Source organism: Crinia signifera, chromosome 19 (genome assembly GCF_055691185.1).
Source record: "Crinia signifera chromosome 19, ASM5569118v1, whole genome shotgun sequence".
Taxonomy (NCBI): Eukaryota; Metazoa; Chordata; class Amphibia; order Anura; family Myobatrachidae; genus Crinia; species Crinia signifera.
In genome coordinates, this window is record NC_139226.1 from 64,709,809 (window position 1) to 64,736,837 (window position 27,029).

The 27,029-nt window shown below is 42.6% G+C and overlaps 1 protein-coding gene across 3 annotated transcripts in view; it reads left to right on the forward strand.

The window, feature by feature from the left end:
- Window positions 1–474: 474 nt before the first annotated feature.
- Window positions 475–27,029, forward strand: part of KASH5 (KASH domain containing 5) — a 97,683-nt gene continuing 71,128 nt past the window's right edge. For all 3 annotated transcript variants that reach the window (XM_083161735.1, XM_083161736.1, XM_083161737.1), the window contains exons 1-4: window positions 475–526; window positions 1,875–1,990; window positions 20,450–20,545; window positions 25,933–26,113. In XM_083161735.1, coding sequence (XP_083017861.1) covers window positions 1,894–1,990; window positions 20,450–20,545; window positions 25,933–26,113 — 374 coding nt within the window. In that variant the 5' untranslated portion in view covers window positions 475–526; window positions 1,875–1,893. The remainder of the gene's footprint in view (window positions 527–1,874; window positions 1,991–20,449; window positions 20,546–25,932; window positions 26,114–27,029) is intronic.

The following is a 27,029-nucleotide window of genomic DNA, read 5'->3' on the forward strand; positions in this document are numbered from 1 at the left end:
ATTCTATACGGTGTGTGTGGCATAATGTGGAGTCATGTAGAGATTCACCCACCACCCACTTATGACACGTGGCCACACTCACTTTTGGTACGCGCGCCTATGGAGTGCACTATTACTACCACTAACAAATCATTTATACTTGCACCGCCGTATACAGCATTCCCTTTTGAGGCCACAACCATGTTTTATTAGGACATACAGTGTAAACCCTTTACTAAAATCCTGCTCACACAACGGCACCCCCTTTATTAATTGTGGTGACCGCCTGTCATTTTTTCCTGGATCCGCATCTGTATACCATTATATATATTTCAGTATGCAATATAGTTTTATTGCAACCCCTTTCAAATGTGTACAAATTCAGTTTCCTAAAGAGAGAAATTGTGCTCCACAACATGAATACTAAAACTAACACTGTAACTTCTTGCACTGCAACAAATAAAGTTGTTTGAGAAAAAAAAAGTCTGTCACTCCTGAAACAAGCTCTGAGAGGAGGGAGATTTGTGTTCTTGTTCATTTACTTGTGGTAAGTATGTCAGTGCCTGGCTTTCAGTATAAGTGTTCCCCTGGCCCCCTATCCGTGTGAGGGCCACTTACAGGTGTAATGTCTGTACCCCCCTGAATTTTCTGACTTTTCTTTTGTATCAAGACTTGTATTTTGGATGGATAAAACAATAGAACTACAGTACAATTATTAATGAAAATTATGTTTAATGCAAAAATACCTGGTTATTACCCACCGTATTGTTAATGTGGACAATGGGGTTATTCAAACCAGATCAATGTTGTGGGATTTTGCAAGGCGGACAATTATCCGACGACTGTGCATGCATATGGATCTTTTCTTTCGCTAATCAGCAATCTCTGTAGATCACCTGTAATGTCTAGGCCCCATAGCATCGCTTGTAATGGGCCCCATACATCAGCAATCACAATTTATGGATTTTCAGATATAGGGATATTTTGGCCAGATAAATGGATTTTACAATCTATCTGACTTTGCCCACACATTACAGATTTATTTCAGTGATCGGCAGATTTTTCCATCTAAAGATTGCATCTTCATATCTGGAAATTGCCCCAATCGATTGTAATTTCAGCTGTTCATAATGTAAATAGATGAAGAAGACGAATTGGGAATGCCCACACATATAAAAAAGATCTGCAGATAATACCAGATTATTAAACATGTTTAAAAACCTGATTAAGCAATCGATTGGCGATTTTGATTGGGATTGGCAAAAGGGGGAGCCCACACATCTAAAATTAATTGTGGCAATCATCTCCATATCTGAAAATTGTCACAATTAATTGCTGATGTATGGGGCCCTTAATAAACAACACACCTGCTTTTCTTATGAAGACGGCAAGGAACTAAATAAGAGGGAGGTACAGCACCACTTGAGGTGGGAACGCTACTTAAAGCTATAAAGGCTATGTGAATGACTGCCCAATTATTTCAGTGTCAGCTCCCCCCTAAGTAATATGTGATGGTAAGTCACTTGTATAAAAGTGGTATATGAAAGGATGGGTAGGGGTGACCAATAGTGACACATACCCTGTAAAGTGGTTAATAACCTTTAACAAATCACTTTCACATAAATTATATAAATACCAATTACTGTATGTTATATCACTCAAAAGCAGATGTCTAAAATGTAAAAAATGGGATAATTTTGTTGACAATTCAATTTACTTGAATACATAATTTTTTTTAAATGCTAAATTTAAAACTAAAAAATCTATTTAAAAATGATAAAATCAAGGGGCCCCATTGTTGCAGTTTCACTGACGAAATGTGTAGGAACATTCTGGATGATCTCCTATATTAAAATAAGACTTTCTTTCATTTTGCTTGTTGACATCTTTGCTAGAGACACCCAACTGGATACTATGGCAGCATATAGACAACATAATGACTTCAGACTGGATTCTGATGTTTGGGAAACTGATGATTTATCAGACCAAGATCTGCAGCTCAGCAATGGAGGTATGTTAATTATCAGGTGGCACAGTGCATTGCATTGCAGCGTCACTACACAGAGGCCATGGGTTCCAATACATTAATCTATGCACTATCTGTATGTAAATCCAGAAAATGCACTTACATATAAAGAAACTCAACTTGGTTGTGCCTGGGTATTTTCATGGGATACGGTCACTAGGTTTACAAGCATTAGATTGACACCACTTTGTTGACATGCATGAACGTCGACATGGGGTTAGGTCGGCAGGGTCATTAGTTCTACACAAGAATTAGGTCGACATGGAGAAAGATAAAAGGTCGACGTGAGGTTTTTTTTTTTAGCTGATATGTGCAGTCCACTAGGTCGTGGTGGGAGAATAAAATAGTGTGCCCGAAGCATGACGAGCCATGCATGGGGATGCAGTGCTACGTTTCGATGTCCATGTTGACTGGTTTGGACATTTGGGTAAAAAAAAGTGAAAAACCCCATGTCAACCTTTGACTATTGACCTTCCTCCATGTTGACCTAACACTTGTGTCGACCTAATCCCATGTTGACCGTCAGTCATGTCGACATAGTGGTGTCGACCTAATGCTTGTCAACCTAGTTCCTGTCTATCCAATGATCCATACCTATTTTCATATATACGAAATTCAGTTTAAACATTGATACACATTTTTGGATGGGTATCCTTTGCTCCTAGTATAAGGAAAGTGCAAGTACTCACAGATGATGATGAACCATCAACAGGGACAAGGGACATATGTTATACCTCGGTGCACCTTGAGATGCGTATATCTATACATGTGGGCAAATTTTTACAGACATATACATCTAACCTCCTTCTGTGTTAAACAGCCCTTCTAGTTGCACCATGCCATGGCGTGACTCAGCAGCACCAAGCATTTAAGCATTCGGCATTACCCTTTACAATGCAGCTTAATCGCAAAATAGTGTGATTAGGACGCACAAGCAGCTTCTGTTAATGAAAAGGATAATCACATTGCCTGTATTGTTAGTCATTTTTTTTTAGTATCTGGTATCTAATGATTTGTTTAATGCTATAATAAAAATTCAAAACAGCATATCTAATGAATAATATTTAAGTAGTGCCTACAAGATGCAGACACTTTAATGTCCATAAAAAAATAACAGCTTATACCCTGAAAAACAAACTTACAGTATATGCTTAGGGATGAATTCACACATTTGAAAGTTATTGCATAGGTATCACATTAATCAAGTTTATTGTGCTGAGTGAGAAGGAAATTAAAATGCAAACAAGAAACCCCATACAGCAATCAGCAACATTACTATTGACAGAGGCGTACCTAGATATTCATGGGCCACATAGCAAAAGTTTACAGGCCCCCTATTTAGCAACTGATTGTGATAAATGTATGTAAAACATATATCTTAGACAGCAAAGAGGGGCCCCCTTCAGCTCTGGGCCCCATAGCAGCTGCACCACTTGCACCTATGGTAATTACGCCCTTGACTATTGATACAGGTTGAGTATCCCGTATCCAAATATCCTTTATCCAAATTATTCCAAAAACCATACATTCCAGAAAGTGAAAAAAAAACACATTGTTTTTGCTAAAAGCACTACTGGAGACATCTGTAACAGCACTAATGAGGACATGATATTATATGTAACTGGCACTCCTGGGGACATGATATGTAACTGGCACTCCTGAGGACATGATATGTAACTGGCACTAAATATGTACAAGAAAATGATTGCTTGGCATTTTAATTCAGTATCTGAGATAGGACACAAATTTTGTTTCATGTTTTGAAACCTTGTTTTATGCACAAATAAAATATATTTGTGTGTATTCATGTGTTTGATGTTTTCTTCCTCCCTCCAGTGGCAAATGCCTAAGGCTGCCTAGTGGTGGCGCCGGCCCTGGGTCCCTCCTGTTGAGCATAACCAGCCCTGGGCTCACTGAGCTGGACCTGGTTCCAAAATTAGGGACAAAGTATAGGGGTTCCCCGTATTTTGAGAAGCATGCCCGGCCCTGGGGCTGGTTTAAAATAATCAGTGGAGCCAGTGGCATAGCGCCAAATTTTGCGGGGTTTGCGGCAGGGTGGCTGTGCCCCTGAGCGGAGCCCTATTTAAATTGTTTTCTGATTTTTTAAAACCAGTCCAGGCTCTTTGAGCCTGGGGCTGGTTATGCCCGTGGGGGGGGGACCCCATGCTGTTTTTTAAAATAATTTATCTATTATTATTTTTTACACTACAGCCTGCACGGATCTGACTGATCCATGCAGGCTAAAACCAATACGAATCTGTATTTAAAAATAGGAATTTGTATTTAAAAATAGGAATTTGTATTGGAAAAAATACTTATGAATACGCCATCGGATAATACGAATCAGTCAAATACTACTGATTCCTCCGGAATGCGAATGAAAATACGACTACACCAGTCGTATTCATTCGTATTAAGAATACGAATACAATTTTTTGTATACGTATTCTTAGAAAATTTCCCCCTGTGGCTCTGCCATAGGCTTTTTCCAACTCCCCAAAACTAGCCTGTATTCTCATTGTGTCCCATAAGCAGGAGCTACATCATGAAAGCAAGAGTCCAAATACAAATTCCAGAAACCACTACTCAAACCCGAATCCACATATAGATCTAAACACAACAGTGACAAAGTTGTCAACAATTCATGATTGAAACAAACACAGCAATTCTGTCATGGGAAAGGCTGTTTGTGGACCCAGACAAGGCTGGAGTACAGGGCCCCAACTAGAGGCAGCAATGACAAACATAGTGGGTTCAATAATGCCCCTTTCAGACCGCACTTTAAAAACGGTATATTGCCGTTTTTTTACCGTTTTAAAACGGTAATGTGTGCGGTCTGAAAGGTGCAGGACCACTTAACCGGTTAGAAAAAAACGTTTTTTCTAACCGGTTAAAATGCAGGGTCCTACCCGTTTCAGAACCGGTATTTTAGGCTCAAAATCGGTTCTGAAACGGTATTTAGGACCCAGCCAATGAGCTGGGTCCTAAATTCAGCACAGTGAATACTTAATGAGCGCTCATTAAGTATTCACAGCACTGGAGCCCCCCCGCGCGCGTGTCGACACCCCCCGCGCGCGTGTCGACGCCCCCGCGCGTGTCGACGCCCCCCCCCCCGCGCGCGTGGCGGCGCCCCCCCGTGTCGACTTACCCCGTGCCGGTATCTCCGTTGTGGTTCCCGGCACTGCAGCTCAGTATGCTCTGAAAGCACTTATGAAAAAAGTGTCTTTCAGAAAATGGCTGCCCCCATACGAAAGACAGTTTTTTTAAACTGGGTTTCCTATGGGGCAGCCATTTTCTGGAAGACACTTTTTTCATAAGTGCTTTCCGAGCATACTGAGCTGCAGTGCCGGGATCCACAACGGAGGTACCGGCACGGGGTAAGTCGACACGGGGGGGGGGGGGGTCGACACGCGCGGGGGCGTCGACATGCGCGGGGGCGTCGACATGCGCGGGGGCGTCGACACGCGCGAGGGGGGGGGAGCTGCACGGAGGGGAGGGCTGAAGGCTGCACTGGCTTTGACCCTGTATTTGGAAATAAAACAATATAGTGTGTCCCAAATACTGCAGAGGAGCAGTGAGTATGGTCCAGTGATAGTGATAGTGAGTGATGGTCCACTGGACCATACTCACTGCTCCTCTGCAGTATTTGGGACACACTATATTGTTTTATTTCATGGACTACATTCATGGTTACTATCATGACTGCACTTTTTTATGATTAAATAAAACCACTTGCTCTATCTTCAGTCCCTTGTTGCAATCTTTATTCCAAAACAGTGTAATCACTCCACTCTGGGATTAGTACTACATACATATCAGAAGGTGAGCGCAGGGCCACCCCCCAACTCCACTATACCTCAAGAGTGTGGACACACTCTAGCCCCGCAGCCCCCTTCGCTCAAACAGGTATCTATAGCGCGGACAAATCCGTACTTTATCCTGTATTTGGAAAGTTTCCAAAAACGGGTCTGCCAGTGTCAAAAAATCGGCACTTAAACGGTAATATACCGTTTAAGTGCTGCGGTGTGAAAGGGGTTTTATCTGGCAGACCCGTTTTTGGAAACGTTTCCAAATACAGGGTCAAAGCCAGATATGCGGTCTGAAAGCAGCATAACAGGTTTATTCGTGCAAAAATCAGTAATAAACATAGGTAGAGCAATCAATAAGACCACTTGAGTAATGCAATAACAATATACAATGCTTGAGTATTCTGCACAGTAGGATTGCTGGGAGGATGCAGGCCAGATGCTTAATACACCGTAACAATGGTTATGGACTGAGAGGATGCAGGTCAGCCACTTAATACATAAGGGCCCTTATTCAGATCTGATCGCAGTGCAAATTCATTCTCAAAATGGGCAAAACCATGTGCCCTCCAGGTGGGGCAGATTTAACATGTGCAGAGAGAGTTAGATTTGTGTGAGTTATTTTGTTTCTGTGCAGGGTAAATACTGACTGCATTATTTTTACACTGCAATTTAGATTTCAGTTTCAAAACACCCCACCCAAATGTAACTCTCTCTGCACATGTTACATCTGCCCCACCTGCAGTGCACATGGTTTTGCCCATTTTGAGAACAAATTTGTACTGTGATCAGATCTGAATAAGGGCCAAAGAGTACCTTGTATGATGCAATGAAGACTGAATCTGTTATGCAGAGCAGGACACCAAACTGAACTGATGAGCAGAGCTGAAGGTAAAAGGAGATCGGGATTAACCGATAAGCAGAGATGGAGACAGCAGAACACCAGGATTGAACGATGAGCAGAGTTGGAAACAGCAGGACACTGGGATTGGCCGATGAGCAGAGTTGGAAACAGCAGGACACTGGGATTGACTGGTGAGCAGAGCTGGAAATAGCAGGACACCGGGATTGACCAATGAGCAAACTTGGAGACAGCAAGACATCAGAATTGACTGATGAACAGAGCTGGAGACAGCAGGGCACTGGTTAGCAGAGCTGGAAACAGCAGGGCACTGGGATTGACTGATGAGCTGAGATGGAGACAGCAGGACACTGGGATTGACTGATGAGCAGAGCTGGAGACAGCAGGACACTAGGATTGACCGATGAGAAAAGATAGCTGGAATTAGCACTGGAGTCTTTGGTAACAAGGAGCAGGTTTAGCAGACTGCTAGCAGGGTTGGTACAACAAAGCATTGACGATTCTATAGTGCTTGGAGACTGAATTTATACCCCTGGCTGTTAGATGATTGGCCATGATGATGGGCTGACAGTGGAGTGGGTTTGGATTGGATCCAAAGCCAGGGAAGCCAAATGGATTGAACCAGATAGCAGGAATGCACAGCAGGTGAGACAGGACAGCTATCTAGGAACACCGAAAAGGTCAGATGATTAGCAGCAGAACAGGCACTCAGCATAGTCAGGGAAGACAGGTGGTGCTGCAGCTGGAATTAGCACTGGAGTCTTTTAAACCAGGAGCAGGTTTTGCAGACTGCTAACAGGGTTTCTATTCTATTGTGCTTGCAGACTGAACATATACCCCTGGCTGTTAGATGATTGGCCATGATGATTGGCTGACATTGAAGTGGGTTTGGATTGGATCCAAAGAAGTCAGCTAATCCAAGCTAACATGGCTGAACCCAGTGATGGGAATGAAGGGAAATACTGAGTTTGCAAACATGAGGACGCTGTAATGTCCGTCTGGATCAGCAGGAGACTGAGAACATGCAGCAAGACACACCTGTGGCGATGAGGAGACACAGGAAAAGATGACATGCGCCACTGAACCCTGCGCGGACAAGTGAGCCCGGCAGGGCAGAGCTGCCAATCCCTGTTTCGTGACAAATTAATTTTTCTTTAAATTTTATAAACATTTAAATAATAATATGTATTCCTATTCTTTTTTTTGTATTCAATAATACATTTGTAACATAAATAAGTATATTGTGACAGAAATCCCTTACATTAGATGAAAACAAAGTTGTTTCTTTTAATTTGTAGCAGGTAACATACAGGCTTGATAGTTTGGCAACTAAAAAGTCACAGCAGTGCCTGTTTTCAGCAGGCAATATACATGCGTCACAATGGGGGTGATTCAACATTATTCGGTCCTCAATGTATTCACGCCGCAGAACGATGGTGTGTCTCTGTGCATGTGTTTTACGCATGCCTTGTAAATATAAGAGAATACAAAACTGGGAACAGACCTGATAATGTATATGCTATGCCCCTATGTGAAATTAAGTAATAAATGGCAGATACTAAGGGGGTTATTATTATCCGATCACTCCTCCACGTGTTCCCATGGGGGAGCAATATTTTTCTTCTGCGCTTGCGCATTTCTGTGCAGATGCTGGGTGCAAACTGGCATGGCAAACTACTAGTTCACCGTCCCGTTTGCACCTACCAGTGCTGGGGGGCAGTGGCAAGCGGACCCGCCTATGGGAACGCCCAGCGTTTTATGGGTATTCCCATTAAAAACACTGGGCATTCCCATTGAAATTCAGCAGTGACGCGGCTGCCTGCCCTGTTCCCGTGCAGGGAACACACAAAGCTAAGGTACATGAGAGTGCCTTAATTTTGCGTATACGTTCCAAATCATGCGATGGTTGGCGACCATCGAATGATTTGGTCCCAGCACTCAAGGCTGCGAATGGATGTTTATGCAAAACATCCATTCGCAGCCGTGCAGGGAATACGGTGGGCGGGGGGGGGGGCATTAGGCAGTACGAGCGGCGGGGGGCTTTTAAACCGCTCCCAGCACTGTTAATTTTACATGGACTAGAATAACCTCCTAAATGTATAATGTATTTATTGAGGTATATATCAAAATCTGGTCACAATGCCAGGTGTCAATACCACACATACAATTCAATGTGATGATGGTGGGGTGGGGGATATCAGTCATGGAGTAGAGATGTCTTGGGGGTGGGAGTGGTCTGGGGATAAGGGGAGAACAGTGGCAGTCAATGGGTTCACGGGGTAGTGGTGCAGGGTGCTGATGCGCCGTCCCCTCCGCAGGGCACCTCTGACCTGTAAAAGTTCTTGTTCCTCTTCTGCCTGTCCTTCAGTCCCACGGCAATGGTTTTCCTTTCTAAGCTGCGGCTAGGTTAGTGTGGCGTGCGTCCAACCAGCCCATCTCCACACTGACCAGATTTTCACATACAGAGAATATGAATGATAACTCACAAGCTTTTCTTACACTCATGGTTAGTGGCTGGGTGAAGCCATTTATTGTCAAACAACTGTGTTTACTGTTGTCAGTTATTGACCACTCCAGGCCCCGGAGGGAGGACCTAGGGATTACTTACTCAGCCAAAACTTACATCTCTGGCTGACTAGAAATAGCAGAAGCTGCAGCAACCTCACCACTCTGGGTAGTGGTAAGACCCTTTCAGGCTAAACCATATGTTACTGAAATCAGCAGCTCTGGCTGTTGTTACTTGTTCTCTATGAAAAACCATGATGTGTGTGAATTTTTTACTATAACCTAACAACATTCTGGATAGAGACCAGAGACAGACACTACTGTTGTCACTAAATTAGTCTTTATTTGCGTAGTCACCCAGTTATCAACAATAACCAATATTTGACTACATATTTTTAAGGAACTTTAAAAATCATAATTGCTATATACTTAGATTTTTCCAGTTTTTTTTCATTTTCTCTTCTGTACGCATTGTTTCTCTGAAGCATGAGTGACGAAATACACCGCTCATCGCCCATCAATGCTAGAAAGCACATGGGAGAAAGCAGCGTGCAAAGTAGTCTAATAGTGCAACAGACTCCTTTCTACTTGTTACCACCTTCTGGGTAAATTTATTTACAATTAATAATGATACATCTCTTTGCCAAGGCACATGCCATGCAGGGGGGTCCCTGCTCTAACGTGAAGAGAAAATACCCATTACTTTCCATATCCATATCTGCTACTGTCACACAGATTGACCCGCTCAATTGTGGGGATTGGTCAAGCCAATCCAGACATAACAATCAGCAGCAGTTACCGTGGAACAAGCACACTGCAGGGATATACTAAAGACCAATCTATCTCTTCTGTGTTTTCTAACTGGAATCATTTCTACAATTAAGGCCACTAGATGGCACCAGAATAACAAAAAGCAATGTATAATCATTAAAGACTATAGATACTATGTCTATCTCCATATAATCCCTATAGATCCTCCCAGACAATAGGGGACGATCGATTATAGAAAAATATACCTGTCAGAACAAAAATAGTGAGAATAAGCATCTGACCCTACACTACTGTGACTTGTATATTTGCGTTCCACCATACCCATTGTGGTATTTACTCAATGTCAGATTGACAGCTTTCTATTTATGAGTGAACTCTGATTGGATATTCTAATACGCTATCATCTGATAAAGCCGATTTATATATATACGATAGAGATCATTGATACATTGTGTTTTTTGTACATGTTTTGTATGTCATGTATGTGTTTGTCTCGTTATGATGAAATCGCCATAATCTTTTTTAAAAATAAGTATATTATTAAACGTTATGTTTTAAATAAGCGTGCCTCCCCTCTTCATGTGTGTATAAAAGGTCAGTGAGTTTCTGGACTCCTGAAAGACCCTTGCATCTTTCATCCAGTGCTGCACTGATGTGTCTGGATTCTGCCATGGGGAAAGCAAAATAATTGCCAAAGGATCTAAGGGAAAAGGTAATTGAACTGTATAAAACAGGAAAGGGATATAAAAAGATATCCAAGCAATTGAGAATGCCAATCAGCAGTGTTCAAACTCTAATTGTGAAGTGGAAAATTAGGGATTCTGTGGAAACCAAATCATGGTCAGGTAGACCAGCAAGAATTTCAGCCACAACTGCCAGGAAAATTGTTCAGGATGCAAAGAAAAATCCACAAATAACTTCAGCGGAAATACAGGGAAAACAAGGCCTACGATGGAAGGCACACCATTCCTACTGTGAAACACGGAGGTGGATCGCTGATGTTTTGGGGATGTGTGAGCTACAAAGTGTTAATGCTGAATTTAATATGATCCAAGAACAATAAGTGAAAAGCGTAGGTTACGTACAATGTCCGTAACCTGCGTACCTTTTATTCCTAGCTACGTGCGAACAAAACGTAGCGCAACGTAACGTACCTTTATCGTGTATTATACACAGAAGAACCAATGCATTTATAAGAGATCCCTTCGCAGTACTTTGTCTCTAATCTGCGAATACACCTTTAAGGACAATGTCCGTAATATACCTTTATCGCTATATGCGAATAACAGACGAGACCACAGTATAAAGGTGCGGAGATAGGAACTCCGTAAATAATGTATTTAGTCCCTAATGGACAAAAGGGGATTACAGAAATAAGAAAAACAGGTATAACACGTAATGCAATCGTCTAACAATGAATATAATAATAAAGCTCTACTAGGGGAAGAAAAACAGACACAGGATACAATCAGCCAACAATACAATAAAAGCAAGTATAGTGAATGCAACCGTTTACCGTCTCATCAAATATGCGCAGCGCAGCGCAGTCCGGTCGGAGCTCACTATGTTCAGGCTTGAACTATAGTCCGGTCAATGGTCAGGGAAAAGAAGATGTGCCGAAGTGACCGAGGCCGCCCTGGGTCACCTATCTTATAGGGTCAGAAAGGGGAGGTCAAAGGCCATTCCTATTGGTCAGGGTTCGTATGTCAAGTCCTCTGTGATTGGGGTAAAAATGAAGCACCTGGTTTGGATAGGTGCAGGGGAGTGACCTTTGGAGTCCTTTGTTTGTTGGTATCGTCGTCAGGGGTTGTAAATAGCAGTAAGAACCGGTTACAACTAGATTCTTTTGTTATACACTTTTTAACAGAAACAGTCTTGGGAATATGGATTTTGTCCATAACTATCGGACCGTATGAATTGCGAAATATTCGCAATGACCGGAATACTGCGCATAAGAAACGGAACGTAACGGTACTAAACATCATACAGACGGATGTATGTAATGCTAACTAAGCTATGTGTGGTGCTCTAAACCTTTAACTATATTTTATTTAGTGTAAGTATGTTATTATGAATTTATGTGTAATAGTATGGCTGCGCTTCTGGTCCACTTTGTCACACAGACTCGGGTATGGAAACTTTATTTGCGCAACTCTGCGAACCAAAATGGCGGCCTTACTATCCTAAAATGGCGTGTGTGCAACTCGACTTTAACAGTCCACCCTTTGACAGTAAATATAAAACTGTCACAGTACAAACATTTTACATAAAAATACAGAAATTCATAATCCTAACAGAGAAATTGGGATCCGTGAATTAAACATATAAGGGGAGTAAACCATCTGCTCTTTGGCCGATCCAGGATCATGGATAAACGATGGGCCGCATTTATCGAACAATCTACTCAGGGTGACGAAGGATAATGTACAATTTTTGGGATAAAAATAAAAACAAGGGAGGTTACAACATAAACACTTTCACAAATATTGTTTCTTTAAGGGGTGGTGGTTTCGATTCTAGGGTCATATACCAAACCCTGGTCTTCCTCGGCATCTCTCGTTCTTACACTCATGATTTCAGTACGTTTTGTCTTTCCCCGGGTCACCACTTTTAAACATTTGAACAATAACACAAAGACTATGATTGCACCACCGATACAGAGGAGGAGTTTTCCGATGTTAGCTATGATTCCTTGTGCCCATTCTCCTAAACCGGAGAACCAGTGCATTGGGTTCAACCAGGAGGTCCATTCACTGACCTTATCACCTATTTCTGCCAGGCTGATATTGTGTTCCCTTCTAAATTCCCATTTAAGCTGAAGAATCTCATCCATCCGATGATCGATGATTTCTTCTGGGTCTTCAGTATTGTTGGTGATGTATGTACAACATTTCACCCCAAACTGTGTGGAGAGGGTGACACAATATCCTCCTGTCATGGCTGTCAGATAGTTCAACACCATCCGATGTTGAACTAGCTCTCTTTTATATGCTTGTAACTCTCTCCCAGTGTATCTGAAGGTGTCATCATAAATCTCAGTGATGTTATCTACCAAGCTTGCTAATGCTTGGATATACTTAAAATTTATGACTAATCTGGCGGTATGGGTGATATCTAATGCAATGAGGAGTTGGATACCGAACGATTCGTGTATCAATTCAGAAGCTAGGGGTTCTTTCTTGATTGTTAAATCCCTTTTATGGATTTGGTCATAATGGGTATGAGTGTAAGGAGGAGGTATACCTTTGTGTATGCTTACCATTTCATCATGTGTAAGGGTCATCACTTCAGGTAACACTCTACCTAAATAACAAATTCCCACGTAGTTCATGGAGAGCCATTTGTACGCCCTTCTACCACAAATATAATAAACATCGTCAGGGAGAAAATAAGGGACAGAATATTTCATGATCTTGTCACACACTATCCATAAGAACATTCCCGTCCCGTGCTCCCTGACCTGTTCCTCACAGATTTCTGGCTGTAGGGTCATATTACAATAACCGGCTGATACTCTGCCGGCCATCATTTTATTTTTCTTCACAGTGTTGACATATTTATAGTGTCTCCCACTGGTGCGGATCTTTAACAATAATTCTTTATCAATAGGCTCTCCATCTGGACGCTGGGAGTAAGTTATTGTCTGGTTGTGCCATGTCACTTCCCAAGTACCAATCATTCTGGAACTAGAGAAGTTCATACATACCAGGGACTTATCCACTTGGTATGGGTGTAATCTAAGACTAGGGGACCTGGTATACAGGTATCTCTTATCCAGTGGCCTCCCTTTATTTAATACGCTTATCTCAGAGATATTAAGCGGGTATGGGACTAGGCCTACACTACTTCTTTTATGTAGTACTTGTGAACACACCCAGCATTCTGTTTGGTTTAAGACCTTACCCACTAGTGAGTGGTAATCACTCAAGGGATGTCGGCCCGTAGTTGCCAGACTCATCGACTGACATCGCTGGATGCATTATTCTTCCATTTTCGGTTGACAATATCTACAGACACAGTACTTACCAGACAATAACTCATCACATAGCCCTTGAACTACGTTTTCCTCATACCTTTTACCTTCTCCTGTTATGGGTAAAGTATCAAGCTGGTTTAGGGATTCTACTTCACCCATATCTGGGTCCATTATTACACTGTCAGAACTCTGCTCCGATCGCTCTAGAATGTGGCAGCCACCGAGTATCCTTGGATGAAGAAGAGGGAACAGGAAGAAAACAAAGAAATAGATACATAACTGTGAACCTGTTGCTTGGAGTCCTTCCATCATTTTCTACCAGGGGACTTTTATTTGCTCTGTTCTTTGACCTTTGCTCGCTCAGGTTGCTTGACCTTGGCTGCCATTCAGTCTTCCCGGAACAATGCTTCTAGCGATACTTCTTCTCTTTCGCTCTCTGCACACGGGAACTCTGGGTTACTGGCTTTCTTGCAGTGGGACGAATGTATCCAAGTCTCTCTCTCTGCGACTTTAATTGATGTAGTGCTGGTCAACAAAACTTGGTACGGTCCTTCCCAACGGTCTATCAAACAACCTGGAAAGGGCCTTCTGTAGGAGGGATGTGGGATGGCTCTGTTGGGATGGCTTTTCCAATGTTCTTCCTCAAACAGGTGAGGCATGACATTGCCACTCTACCTGCTTGAGCAGCGAACCCTGGTGCACACCAGTAGGCCTTTACCAGCTTGCACATATCTTCCTTCCCAAGATGTGTCAGCCCATGGGCCGCCTCAGCTAGACTAGGAAGGTATGCCCTGGGGGCCACTGGTTTCCCATGTCCATCTCTCCAAAGTCCGGTGGACTCTTGGCCACATCCCTTCGACTTCCATACTGCTCTTTCCTGTGGGGAACACAAATTCTGCATGTCTATCAGTTTGGATGTGGATACCATGTTCAGTGTACAGAGGTTTGTAGGATGGGTGGAAATATTTACAGGGCATGCGGCCCTTTTCGCTGCCTCATCAGCGCGGCTGTTACCAAGGGACACCGGGTCCTTCTCTGATGTGTGAGCTTTGCACTTGATAACAGCCACTCTGTCTGGAAGCTGGATAGCTCCCAGAAGTCTTCTTATGTATGTCGCATGCGCCACTGGTGTGCCAGCAGCCGTCATGAAATTTCGGAGGCGCCATAGGGCTCCAAAATCATGTACTACTCCGAAAGCATATCTGGAGTCGGTATATATGTTAACTGATTTTCCTTTGGCCAGTTCACATGCTCTGGTCAGTGCCACCAGTTCTGCTACTTGTGCTGAGTGAGGTGGTCCTAAGGGTTCAGCTTCCACAATACCTTCTCCATCTACTACCGCGTAGCCTGTGCACAGCTCTCCCGTTTCCGTTTGTCTATGACAGCTACCATCAGTGAATAAGGTTAAGTCTACCTCACTTAATGGGCTGTCGCTTATGTCAGGACGTGCTGTAAAGGTCTGATTCAGGTAGGTCATGCAATCATGTTTGTCCCCACCTTCACCAAACTCTGCCTTACCATATTCAGCAACATTCCCATCACCCTCCACCCTTTGTGCCTTGGAGGGCACATGAGGAAGGAATGTGGCTGGGTTTAGTGTGTTACATCTTTTGATGGTAATATTTACTGGGGCCATCAGCGCCAGTTCCCACTTGGTGAACCGTGCTGAGGACACATGGCGTGTTTGGGCAGAATTTAGGAGGGCAGAGACAGCATAGGGAGCATGAACAGTTAAATCGTGTCCCAACACCACATCCTCACTCTTGTTTACTAGTTGTGCTATCGCAGCCACACTTCGTAAGCAAGTTGGGAGTGAGCGTGCTACTGTGTCCAGCTGGCCACTGTAGTACGCTACTGGTCGATTGGCATCACCATGTTTTTGAACAAGTACTCCTGCCGCACACCCAGCTGATTCAGTTCCGTACAGTTCAAAGGGTTTCCCATAATCTGGCATTCCCAGTGCTGGGGCCTTTGTCTCCACGTGTGCGACCCTTATCGCACGTGGCACATATACCGTGATGAACAAACAACTCAAGACACTATACCCCGTTAAACTACTTGTGGCAGGCAGAAGTACAGTTTACTAAACACTTCAATATGCTTTAAACACGTGGCTTAATGTTTCCTTGGATTTCACTTATTGTACTTCGAGTTCAACGCTAGCACCTCTCGAACCCCGCACCGCTGCGGACCTGGCCTATCCAGCAATGGATAATAAATACTTCCACCCTTTTGCTGGTATAGGTCAGGCCGCGCGTTTGGTACTGAGCTCTAGAGTGTGAAACGGCCGGACGCAGCCCCCAATTGTTAATGCTGAATTTAATATGATCCAAGAACAATAAGTGAAAAGCGTAGGTTACGTACAATGTCCGTAACCTGCGTACCTTTTATTCCTAGCTACGTGCGAACAAAACGTAGCGCAACGTAACGTACCTTTATCGTGTATACACGGAAGAACCAATGCATTTATAAGAGATCCCTTCGCAGTACTTTGTCTCTAATCTGCGAATACACCTTTAAGGACAATGTCTGTAATATACCTTTATCACTATATGCGAATAACAGACGAGACCACAGTATAAAGGTGCGGAGATAGGAACTCCGTAAATAATGTATTTAGTCCCTAATGGACAAAAGGGGATTACAGAAATAAGAAAACAGGTATAACACGTAATGCAATCGTCTAACAATGAATATAATAATAAAGCTCTACTAGGGGAAGAAAAACAGACACAGGATACAATCAGCCAACAATACAATAAAAGCAAGTATAGTGAATGCAACCGTTTACCGTCTCATCAAATATGCGCAGCGCAGTCCGGTCGGAGCTCACTATGTTCAGGCTTGAACTATAGTCCGGTCAATGGTCAGGGAAAAGAAGATGTGCCAAAGTGACCGAGGCCGCCCTGGGTCACCTATCTTATAGGGTCAGAAAGGGGAGGTCAAAGGCCATTCCTATTGGTCAGGGTTCGTATGTCAAGTCCTCTGTGATTGGGGTAAAAATGAAGCACCTGGTTTGGATAGGTGCAGGGGAGTGACCTTTGGAGTCCTTTGTTTGTTGGTATCATCGTCAGGGGTTGTAAATAGCAGTAAGAACCGGTTACAACTAGATTCTTTTGTTATACACTTTTTAACAGAAACAGTCTTGGGAATATGGATTTTGTCCATAACTATCGGACCGTATGAATTGCGAAATATTCGCAATGACCGGAATACTGCGCATAAGAAACGGAACGTAACGGTACTAAACATCATACAGACGGATGTATGTAATGCTAACTAAGCTATGTGTGGTGCTCTAAACCTTTAACTATATTTTATTTAGTGTAAGTATGTTATTATGAATTTATGTGTAATAGTATGGCTGCGCTTCTGGTCCACTTTGTCACACAGACTCGGGTATGGAAACTTTATTTGCGCAACTCTGCGAACCAAAATGGCGGCCATACTATCCTAAAATGGCGTGTGTGCAACTCGACTTTAACAAAAGGCACTGGAAACTTGGTCAAAATTGATGGCAAGATGAATGCAGCATGTTATCAGAAAATACTGGAGGACAATTTGCATTCATCATCCCAGAAGCTGCGCATGAGACGTACTTGGACGTTCCAACATAACAATGATCCAAAACACAAGGCCAAGTCGACCTGTCATTGGCTACAGCAGAATAAAGTGAAGGTTCTGGAGTGGCCATATCAGTCTCCTGACTCAATATCATTGAGTCACTCTGAGGAGATCTTAAACGTGCAGTTCATGCAAGACAGCCAGAGAAATTACAGAAACTGGAGGCTTTTTGCCAAGAAGAATGGGCAACTTTACCATCTGAGAAAATAAAAACCTCATCCACAACTACCACAAAAGACTTCAAGCTGTCATTGATGTTAAAGGGGGCAATACACGGTATTAAGAACTGGGTTATGTAAACTTTTGATCATGGTAATTTGAATAGTTTCTGTTGCCATTATGAATTTAAAAAAAAAGTAAACACAGTTGTTTGACAATAAAGGGCTTCACCCAATCACTAACATGAGAGAAAGAAAAGTTTGTGAGTTATCATTCATATTCTCTGACAAATGGCCAGAAAATCACAAATTCGGCTAGGGTATGTAAACTTATAAGCACAACTGAAGATCTCAAACATTTCACATAGGGGTATAGCATATAAATGATCAGAGCGCAGGTCTCTTGGCCCAGTTTTGTATTCACTTGGTCTCTATACAGAATGTTCTGTATACAGAAATATTCCATAACATATTAGTCCACTGTCCATGACCCTTCGTAGTCACCGACAAAACCAGCAGCTGTTGGACCAGTCAGCTTTGATACTCATTTCAGTAGACAATCTGGAAAGGTATTTTGCATACGTACTGAAAATTTCCAATTGCCCACTGGGCTATATCTAGTGCTCAATGGTGGTTGATTGCTATCCCTGAGAGTTCTTTTGGAAAAAGAATAAAGGCAGACTGCTATAAAAAAAATGTTCCAATGGTACTATTACTTCCTGGTCATATTGTCTAAAATAGAAAGTTAGTCTTTCCCAGTTAAACTTAGATGTTTTAGAATAGTCTCAGCCAGTGGCGTAACCACTGTAAGGCAGCCGCTTGGGGGAGAAATCGGCAACGGGGTCTGTGTGGGCGCCAGCACCCACTCGACCCGCTGACATGCTGCTGCCTGTTGGCTAAGCACCGGAGGCGGGTTAGCCATGACAGAGACGACAAATCCCCTCACTGATTCAATTTACCGTACACAAAGCCGGTTATTGGCTACTGTGTACAGGATGTGTGTGCTGGGGCGGCCTGGGGCGCGTCTGAGCCAAGGGAAGCAGAAGTGTCTGCTGGTCTGTCTGCCTCTCTCCTGCTTCAGCTTCTCCGTTGGGGAAACACGCTGGAGAGGAGCCCTGGGGGCGTCACCAACTTTTTGGCAGGGTGGAGCAAAATTTATAGTTACGCCACTGGTCTCAGCTAAGAGTAAGCCCTACTGACTGTTCATGCAGGATTGGAGAACTAGTTAGACATATTGCCTTCCCTGTCTCCTTCCAGTCAATGGAGGGAATTAAATAAAGGGAAAAGAGATTCACCCAGTTGTATATATGTGGGAGCCACTTAGCTTTATGACAGCAGGAACTGTATGGGGTTATTTGGTAATGAGAAACTTTTGAGAGAATGGGGGTTCAAATATGCCAGGTGAAGGGTGTGATTCGGAATGCTATTGATGGTATTTAAGGGGTAGATTATAAAGTGATAAGGGAGAAGTTAGCCAGAGGAGAAGTGGCCCATAGCAACCAGTCAGCACTTAAGTAACATCTATAATTTGCATAATGTAAAATTAAACAGTGGTTATATAGTGGCGCAAGTCCTACTATTCTGTGCTCCAGCACTACCATACTAGTTCAGTAGACAGGTGTCAGCTAATAATGCAGTGGAGGGGAGGTGGGACCATGTTCGCAGTCTCTAGCAGGCAGTCACACGACCTGACTCTTGCAGAAACATCGTACTATTATGCAGTTTCAGTTTTCCATTTGAATGAAGGAGGGTAGGCGGGACCATGGTACCAGCCTCTAGTTGATAGTCATGCCATCTGGCAATTGCAGCGCCAACCTCCAAGGATGCAGTAACTGATTTACTTTTTGGTTGAAGAAGGGGAGACGGGACCTTCTCTGTGTTCTCTGGTCATCCATTGCATCTTCGGTTGCTGGCATGGCATTCATAGATCTAGTTTAGCTAGGCTCTTCTTTGGGAGATTGCACTTCTCAGTGCAGTGCTCATCAATATCACCAGCTCCACTTGCACTGGCACATGCACAGTGTAGACTCTGGCATTATGTTGGAATGCTAACAGGGGAGAAGTTTCAGACTTTGTATAAAAGTGGCCAAACTCCTGGCTGATTATAACAACCCCATTGTATACAGTAGATGCAGTGTACTCCATATGTTTTAAACTATATTAATGGTTAACTATAAAATGTATTCCCTCCTGCCAAACAAATTTCTGGTGCCCCATTCCTCATAGTACGGTACCTGCTTATTATCAGGGGCTCTGCCCATTGTGAGGGGGTCCTAACTGGTAGAGACAGCAACTTGTATGTTATAGTAAATGGTCCTTTAACCTGATACGCTCATAGTTATATAACATATTGTTTTACTTAAAACAGGTGTATGCTTTTAAAAACTGCTTATTGAATAATGTGTTATTCAATTGTTTTTTACCAGCATTTCAGCTTACTATTCCCAGGGGCGGTGAGCTGAAATGCACAAATGCATGGCTAAACCTGACCATAATGGGCGCAATATGTGCAAAAAAACAGATCAATTGATTAGCGCCCTATGATCTCCTGTCACTTTAGATGGAAGATCGGGTGCAATATAAAAATTATATACCACCTTATAATATAGAATTCTTCTTCTTTAACATGACAGATAATCCTAGTGACCTCTGTTTCTGCAAAGCATTTTGTAAGGAAACCATTGTTTGTAATCATGTTACAGAGGTTCAATAATGAAGGAATATCATCAATTCCCTTTTTAGATGATTCCCAGAAAAACCTTAGGCAAACAGCCTATTTTTCCTGTGATGAGCAGATGCTTGACACTGTCTTTCAAGTATGTGATTCAGAGGAAAGAGGTAAGGGTCTGTTACATAATATGATGATCATGCCGTGGGTGGCTGTTCATTCAGGATATGAGTACTGTGTTTTATTGTTACATGATCTATGGAAAATATAACAACACAAGAATTATCTCTATCTTAAATGTCAATATATGTTTTCACCTAATTTAGACATGCTTAATTCAGAGGAAAAATCAGACTTCCTCTATAGCATAACATTTATTAGCTACACAAAATGAACACAAGCAGTGATAGCTTTATCTGAAAAAATGTAAGATTAGTAACATTTTCAGAATTGAAACATTCTCCTTATATTCATTTAAAAAATACTGCTAAAACTACATACACGCTTATAAACTGCATAAACAAACCTCAGAAACTCTTAACAATCCAAATTAGCCGTAAGGTAATTGTTAATGAAAGATAGAATGTAAAGTTACTTTGCTTTAGAGAACTTCAGTAGAATGTTGATCAACTCCATTTCTACAGTGTCTCAAATGTCTTTCTGAAAAGGAACCAGCATTAGTGTCCCATCATTGCAGGATCCCAACATCCTTGGTAGTGATGCTCCAGTGTCATCCCTTGGGTGAAAACGTCCATCACTTACACTATCCAGGTTGTAAGAGAAAAAGTCTAGTTGGGAATGTATTTTAAGTATCATTCTACAGCCCATATTCTTGTAGTTTATTCACAATGGACACATAAGGGGTTATTCAGACCTGACTGTTATGCGAATTCGCACGCCTCCGATTATTGAATGACCATGCGTATGGACCACGGTATGCATTCGCATCACCAAACAGTGATTTTTTAACTGCAAGCTGATGTTTGACTCACAGGAAGCCAGCGTTTGTGGGTGGTAATTGGCCAATATCTGGGAAAATGCAGGTGTGCCCAAGCGTTTTCAGGGAGGGCGTGTGATGTCAGCTATGGCCTCGATCAGCCTGTTTCTATTGCACAGGCAGGATAGGTTTTGGGTTCCGCACAACCTAGGAAAATCATTCAAGTTGCGAATGGATTTGCTGCTAGCCGCCAATCAGTGTGGTTTTTGCAAGCTATTTGCAGCCTTGCACAGAGTTTTCACTCTGGTGGATATCCAATCACAGGACTCTGTAACTTTAGGCCCATTGTTAGCCGTTTTTTTGTTCCCTGAGAATCCATGCACAGCAGCGTTGAAGACGGACCCAGCAGCAGACTCAATTTAAATCAATTTAATGCTAAATATTTAATCCATAAGGAGTTTCTTTATTAGGAGCCAACCAATATGCCACTTTTTAGCTTTGGTTCAATTAACTTTAGAAACTTTTCCTTTTTATCCATAGCTTTCGCAAAAAATCTTCATTAGGCCTAAATTAAATTAAATGAATTAACGTGAAGCGGAAGTAAAATTATTTTATTCGGCATAACCAAAAGAGTGTACTTGATGTTTTTATCTCCAGCAACATAGGTTTCTCTTTCTTGCAAATTCTGTGTGATATAGTGATTTTTTAGGGGTAAATTTACTAAGATCAAATGGGTAAGAATGGTCGTATTCGTACTCATTTGATGTTAAATACATATTTCACAAATTTACGAACCTACGAATAAAACCAGCCTCTTCCTCAAATAACCGGTCCTGGTTTTAGAAATTCAGGGGAGCAAAAACAGGCTATGGGGCTGGTCCTGGTTTCTAAAATACTGGGGACAAAATTAGTAGGGGTCCCCTGTATTTTGGAAACCAGCCCAAACAGCCATCAGGGTGATACACAGCCAGGGGAAACTTTTTACGCAAGTTCCCCTAGCCAAAGCATTCATCCCTGCAGCTGGTCAGCCAAGGCAGGGAGCCTGGGGGAGTGGGGACCCCCCAATGAAGGATACCACCTGCCCGACCTTAAGCCCCGGCTGTCCCCGGACCCCCAAGGCGGTGGGAACTGGGCTGATTGAAATGTAAAAAATAAATTGGTACTCTTTACCTAGAAGGGCGCCCACGATTTTGATCGTGGGCATCGTTAGTAAAAAATCGCGGGCATCGCATGCACTAAAAAAATCACATGCGATGCGACCGACGCGATGCCCGCGATTTCCCATAGGGAACAATGTTAAATGTCCCAATTGACCCGATTTTCCTGTTCAATGTCTCAATTGACCCGATTTTTCCATAGGAAACAATGTTGAATGGCCCACAGTGGCCAAATAGGCACCCTGAAGTGTGAAATGGCCCCCACAATTGTTAACGCCACCCCACGATCAACGTGAACCCGAACCGTGGCGAGCGCAGCGAGCCGGCGAGGGGCGGCGGTACGCGTCCTACGACCTTTTCATACCCCCACTATCCACGTCGGCGTGGAGTTGAGAATAGAAAGTGTGGCAAGCGCAGCGAGGCGAGCGCAGTGAGCCCCGTGAGGGGACGCGGACAGCTGTGAAGCCCGCGAGGGGACGCGTATACCTGTGAAGGTGTCCGCGTCCCCTCGCGGGGCTCGCTGCGCTCGCCACGCTTCGGGCTCGGTGGCTCGCTGCGCTCGCCACACTTTCTATTCTCAACTTCACGCCGACGTGGATAGTGGGGGTATGAAAAGGTCGTAGGACGCGTACCGCCGCCCCTCGCGGGCTCGCTGCGCTCGCCACGCTTCGGGTTGACGTTGATTGTGGGGTGGCGTTAACAATTGTGGGGGCCATTTCACACTTCAGGGTGCCTATTTGGCCTCTGTGGCCCATTTAACATTGTTTCCTATGGAAAAATCGGGTCAATTGAGACACTGAACAGGAAAATCGGGTCAATTGGGACATTTAACATTGTTCCCTATGGGAAATCGCGGGCATCGCGTCGGTCGCATCGCACCCGATTTTTTAGTGCATGCAATGCCCGCGATGGGCGCCCTTCTAGGTAAAGAGTACCAATAAATCATACTATTATGTATTTTTGTGGAAATACAAATCACAGCAAGCCTGCACTGCATTCAGGGAATTGAAGAACCAGATTCAAATATTGTCTCAAAGGATTTCGGCGCACCAGCAGAAAACAAATGCTCCAGCCTGGTTACACCTGCTGCCTTCCTGGACATGGCTGCCAAACCCCACATACCCAGGTGAAAGTGTGGATTTTGAAAAACGGGGGTCAGCGGTAAAACCTTCATGGTGAGGTCCGAGTGGGTGCGTAACTTTTTCCAGATTGAAAGAGAAATGCCAACTGTTGGACGTGTAGATCCGCTTAGGTGATACAGCCAAGGCAAATGATGTAGACACATTTCAGAGGAAACAGCTTCCAGATGGACCCACTGATTACCATCCGAGTCTTGAGTCCTGTCTAGGGTAGCATAATCGCATGATGGTATGCAGAAATTAATGGCATTTGTCTTCCCCTTGTTTTTTATTCCTATAGATTATTTGGTGCTTAAATCTAAGTTTCCGTCCTCCCCATACAAAATCCCTTAATACATTATGGAGACCAGAGAGGTATTTTGGGGGAAGAGATATTGGTATCATCTGAAATAGGTACCCTCAAAAAAATAGTACCCTCAAAATATTCATCTTTGTAATACTAATATGTCCTAACCATTAAAATTTTGGGGGAAGCCAAAGAGTTAAGTCTGTACATATTTTATGTAGGATAGGGGTAAAATTTAAAGAAAATAATTTGTCCAAATTATTCGGAATTTGTACACCTAGATATTGTAAGTGTGATGTGGTCCATTTAAACAGAAAGGAGGCCGCCAGTGTGGACACTGTGTTTGAGGCTGTGATGTTCGATGCAACTGATATATGATAACCCCTGCTCTAGTGTATGGCCAGCATAAGAAGGGTTCTGTCTCAGGATCAGCACACGGAGAAAAATTTGCAGGATGAGGAGGGGAATTTTAATGGCACATAGGATGAAGTGTCTGGGCAGAATGTGTTCTTCAATAACACAAACAGAAGAGATTATTGCCAAGACCTTACTTGGCATTACATAGTAGCATAGTAATTACGTTTGAAATAAGAGGTTTGTCCATCGAGTTCAACCTATTTGACATCTAACTACTGACTTGAGTAAGTCATATCTATAGGATTCCCTTAGTGTCCAAAAATGTATCCAGTTTTGATTTAAATTCATTAACAGTAGTTGCTGTAATCACCCCCACCGGCAATGAGTTCCCGAATTTTACTGTTCTAATGGTGAAGAATCCTTGTTAATTCAGTACAGAATTTCTTTTCCTCGAGCCTCAGTACATGCCCGCATGTATATGCCTGAACAAATCATCTCCCAGTTCCATATGACTACCCCTGGAGTGAATTGCATTGGGGATGCTGGTCGCAACGCATCCTCAGAGATGTCGGCATTCTGTCTCCGGTCTTCTGGCGCCAGTTAGATGCCAGCATCAGTATTGTGACTGCCGGCATCCCCTCCGCAAGGATACTGTCTGCATCACCCTGACACTGGAGGAGGGGAAGGAAACATGTAAATTGCTCAACCCTGCACACACTAGTGCAGGGGTGCTCAAACAATTTTGCTCTGGGACCCCATCAGACAATAAAAAATATTACATGACCCCAGCAAGTTACTACTGAATGGCCATCACATGCGTGGTCAGTGAAGTAACTTTAAATATACATAACTTTATATCTGAATAAATACATAAATATTTATTGATAGAAATGTAATGTGGCTAGACAGGGCCATCTTGAACTTGTAGGGCCTGGGCAATGCAATGCACTCCTACACGAATATCATAATTTACCATTCCTGCATAATCTCTTCACATGCTCCATAAAAGTCATGTCTTTTAGCATTCTGATTGGTGAATAGATCCAGCCACCCCCAATTTGCATTCTGACAGACATTCACTGGGGGTTATTCAGAGCTGGTTGCAGGTTTGCAAAACTTATAAGAAGTCGCAGGAAGGTATATACAATACAAAACAATAAATGAATGTAATGTGAAGAGTAATATCACTTTAAAATCACTTCAATACTATTAAAAATTATCCTGATTATATAAAAATATAGCATACCCTTCAACATGACCCATTGCATTCGGTACACAATGCTCTGTTCCTGGACTTCCATCTTAATGTATGAGTGCCATCACCGGAGTTGAAACATCCTTCTTCTCAATTACCTAGTTCCACACAGGTGATGGCAATCATACATTAAGAGGGAAGTCCAGGAGCAGAGCATTGTGTACCGAATGCAATGGGTCATGTTGGAGGGTATGCTATAGGACTGGTCCTATCATTTCTGTCTTGTTAAGCATAACATTTTTTTTAAGAACCTTGCACATAGATCATTATGGCACATGCTGGATTCTTGTCCTACCTCTCTAGTACATGAAAGACTAAATTCTCTTATGGTTCACTAACTACGTTCTTTGTTTACCTTTATCACCATTCTTGATTCGGATAGATGATTCTGCAGTATACTTCTTACTTGAGTGACTTTATCTGCAGGAAAGGTATCTGTGATCCAGATTATTGATTACTTGAAGAGTGTGACAGATAAAAGCTGTGATGGAAATCATCTCCAGAGACTCTGTACGATGTTGGACCCAGATAATCAAGGTCTCCTGGTAGATCAGCAGACATTCCGAACTGTCATGGCCAAGTGGATTTACACCTGCTGTTCGGACAGGTTTGGAGCAATTATGTGATTGCTAATTATAAAGAAGGCCTGTGTGTTGAATGAAGAATGTTAAGTCATTTTCAAAGCATCAACCCCACAACTATGTAAAATGTACCTTAAAACAACTACTTTTATAGAGGGTAAAAACAAGTCTAGCGTTGCAAACCTGGTGACAACAATACAACACAATTGTTTACAGTGATTAATACTGGACCGAAAATATGTTATGAATAACTCTAGTTACTCCAGTGCCGCTGTTTTGTTAGGGATTGCTTATAAAAGATACCAAAACAAAGCACATAAATCGAAAAAGAACAAAACTGCTGAAGGCTAGGGTCTTAATCAATCAATTCATTAATAATATTTATTAAAAATAAAGATATACAGTAAAATTGATGAACTAAAATAAAGATACATATAAATCCTACACAGTTGTCTTTGTGGCCACAATTAAAGACAAAATAAAAACAAAAATCAACACTTATAAATCCTCAATAGGTAATATCTCAAACCAGCATGCCTAGATATTAATTATTAAGTCAGTAAAGCAATCACTTGGGTATTCCAAAAAAGACAATTAATTATTTAGTGCATATAATGGCTCATTTAGTATGTCCTTAATCAATTGTTAGTATTAGGCAGTCTTGTACCTTCTTAGGGCCAATTGATTAGTCTCTAATGGACTTTGTTAGTGGCAATATGAGGCCGTGTTTGTGCACATAGATTTCAGAGGTATGCTGTATACTTGTATTGATACATTATCAGTTCCACTTTATGGGGGGTATTCAATAGGGCTATTCAATATCGTTCTGCGAGATGCCCTGCTCAATGCTGTCGGGGAAGACAGCATTGAATAGGGCCCCACAGCCATTTTTCTCGTCGGGAGATGGCTGCGGGGCCCTATTCAATGCTGTCTTCCCCGACA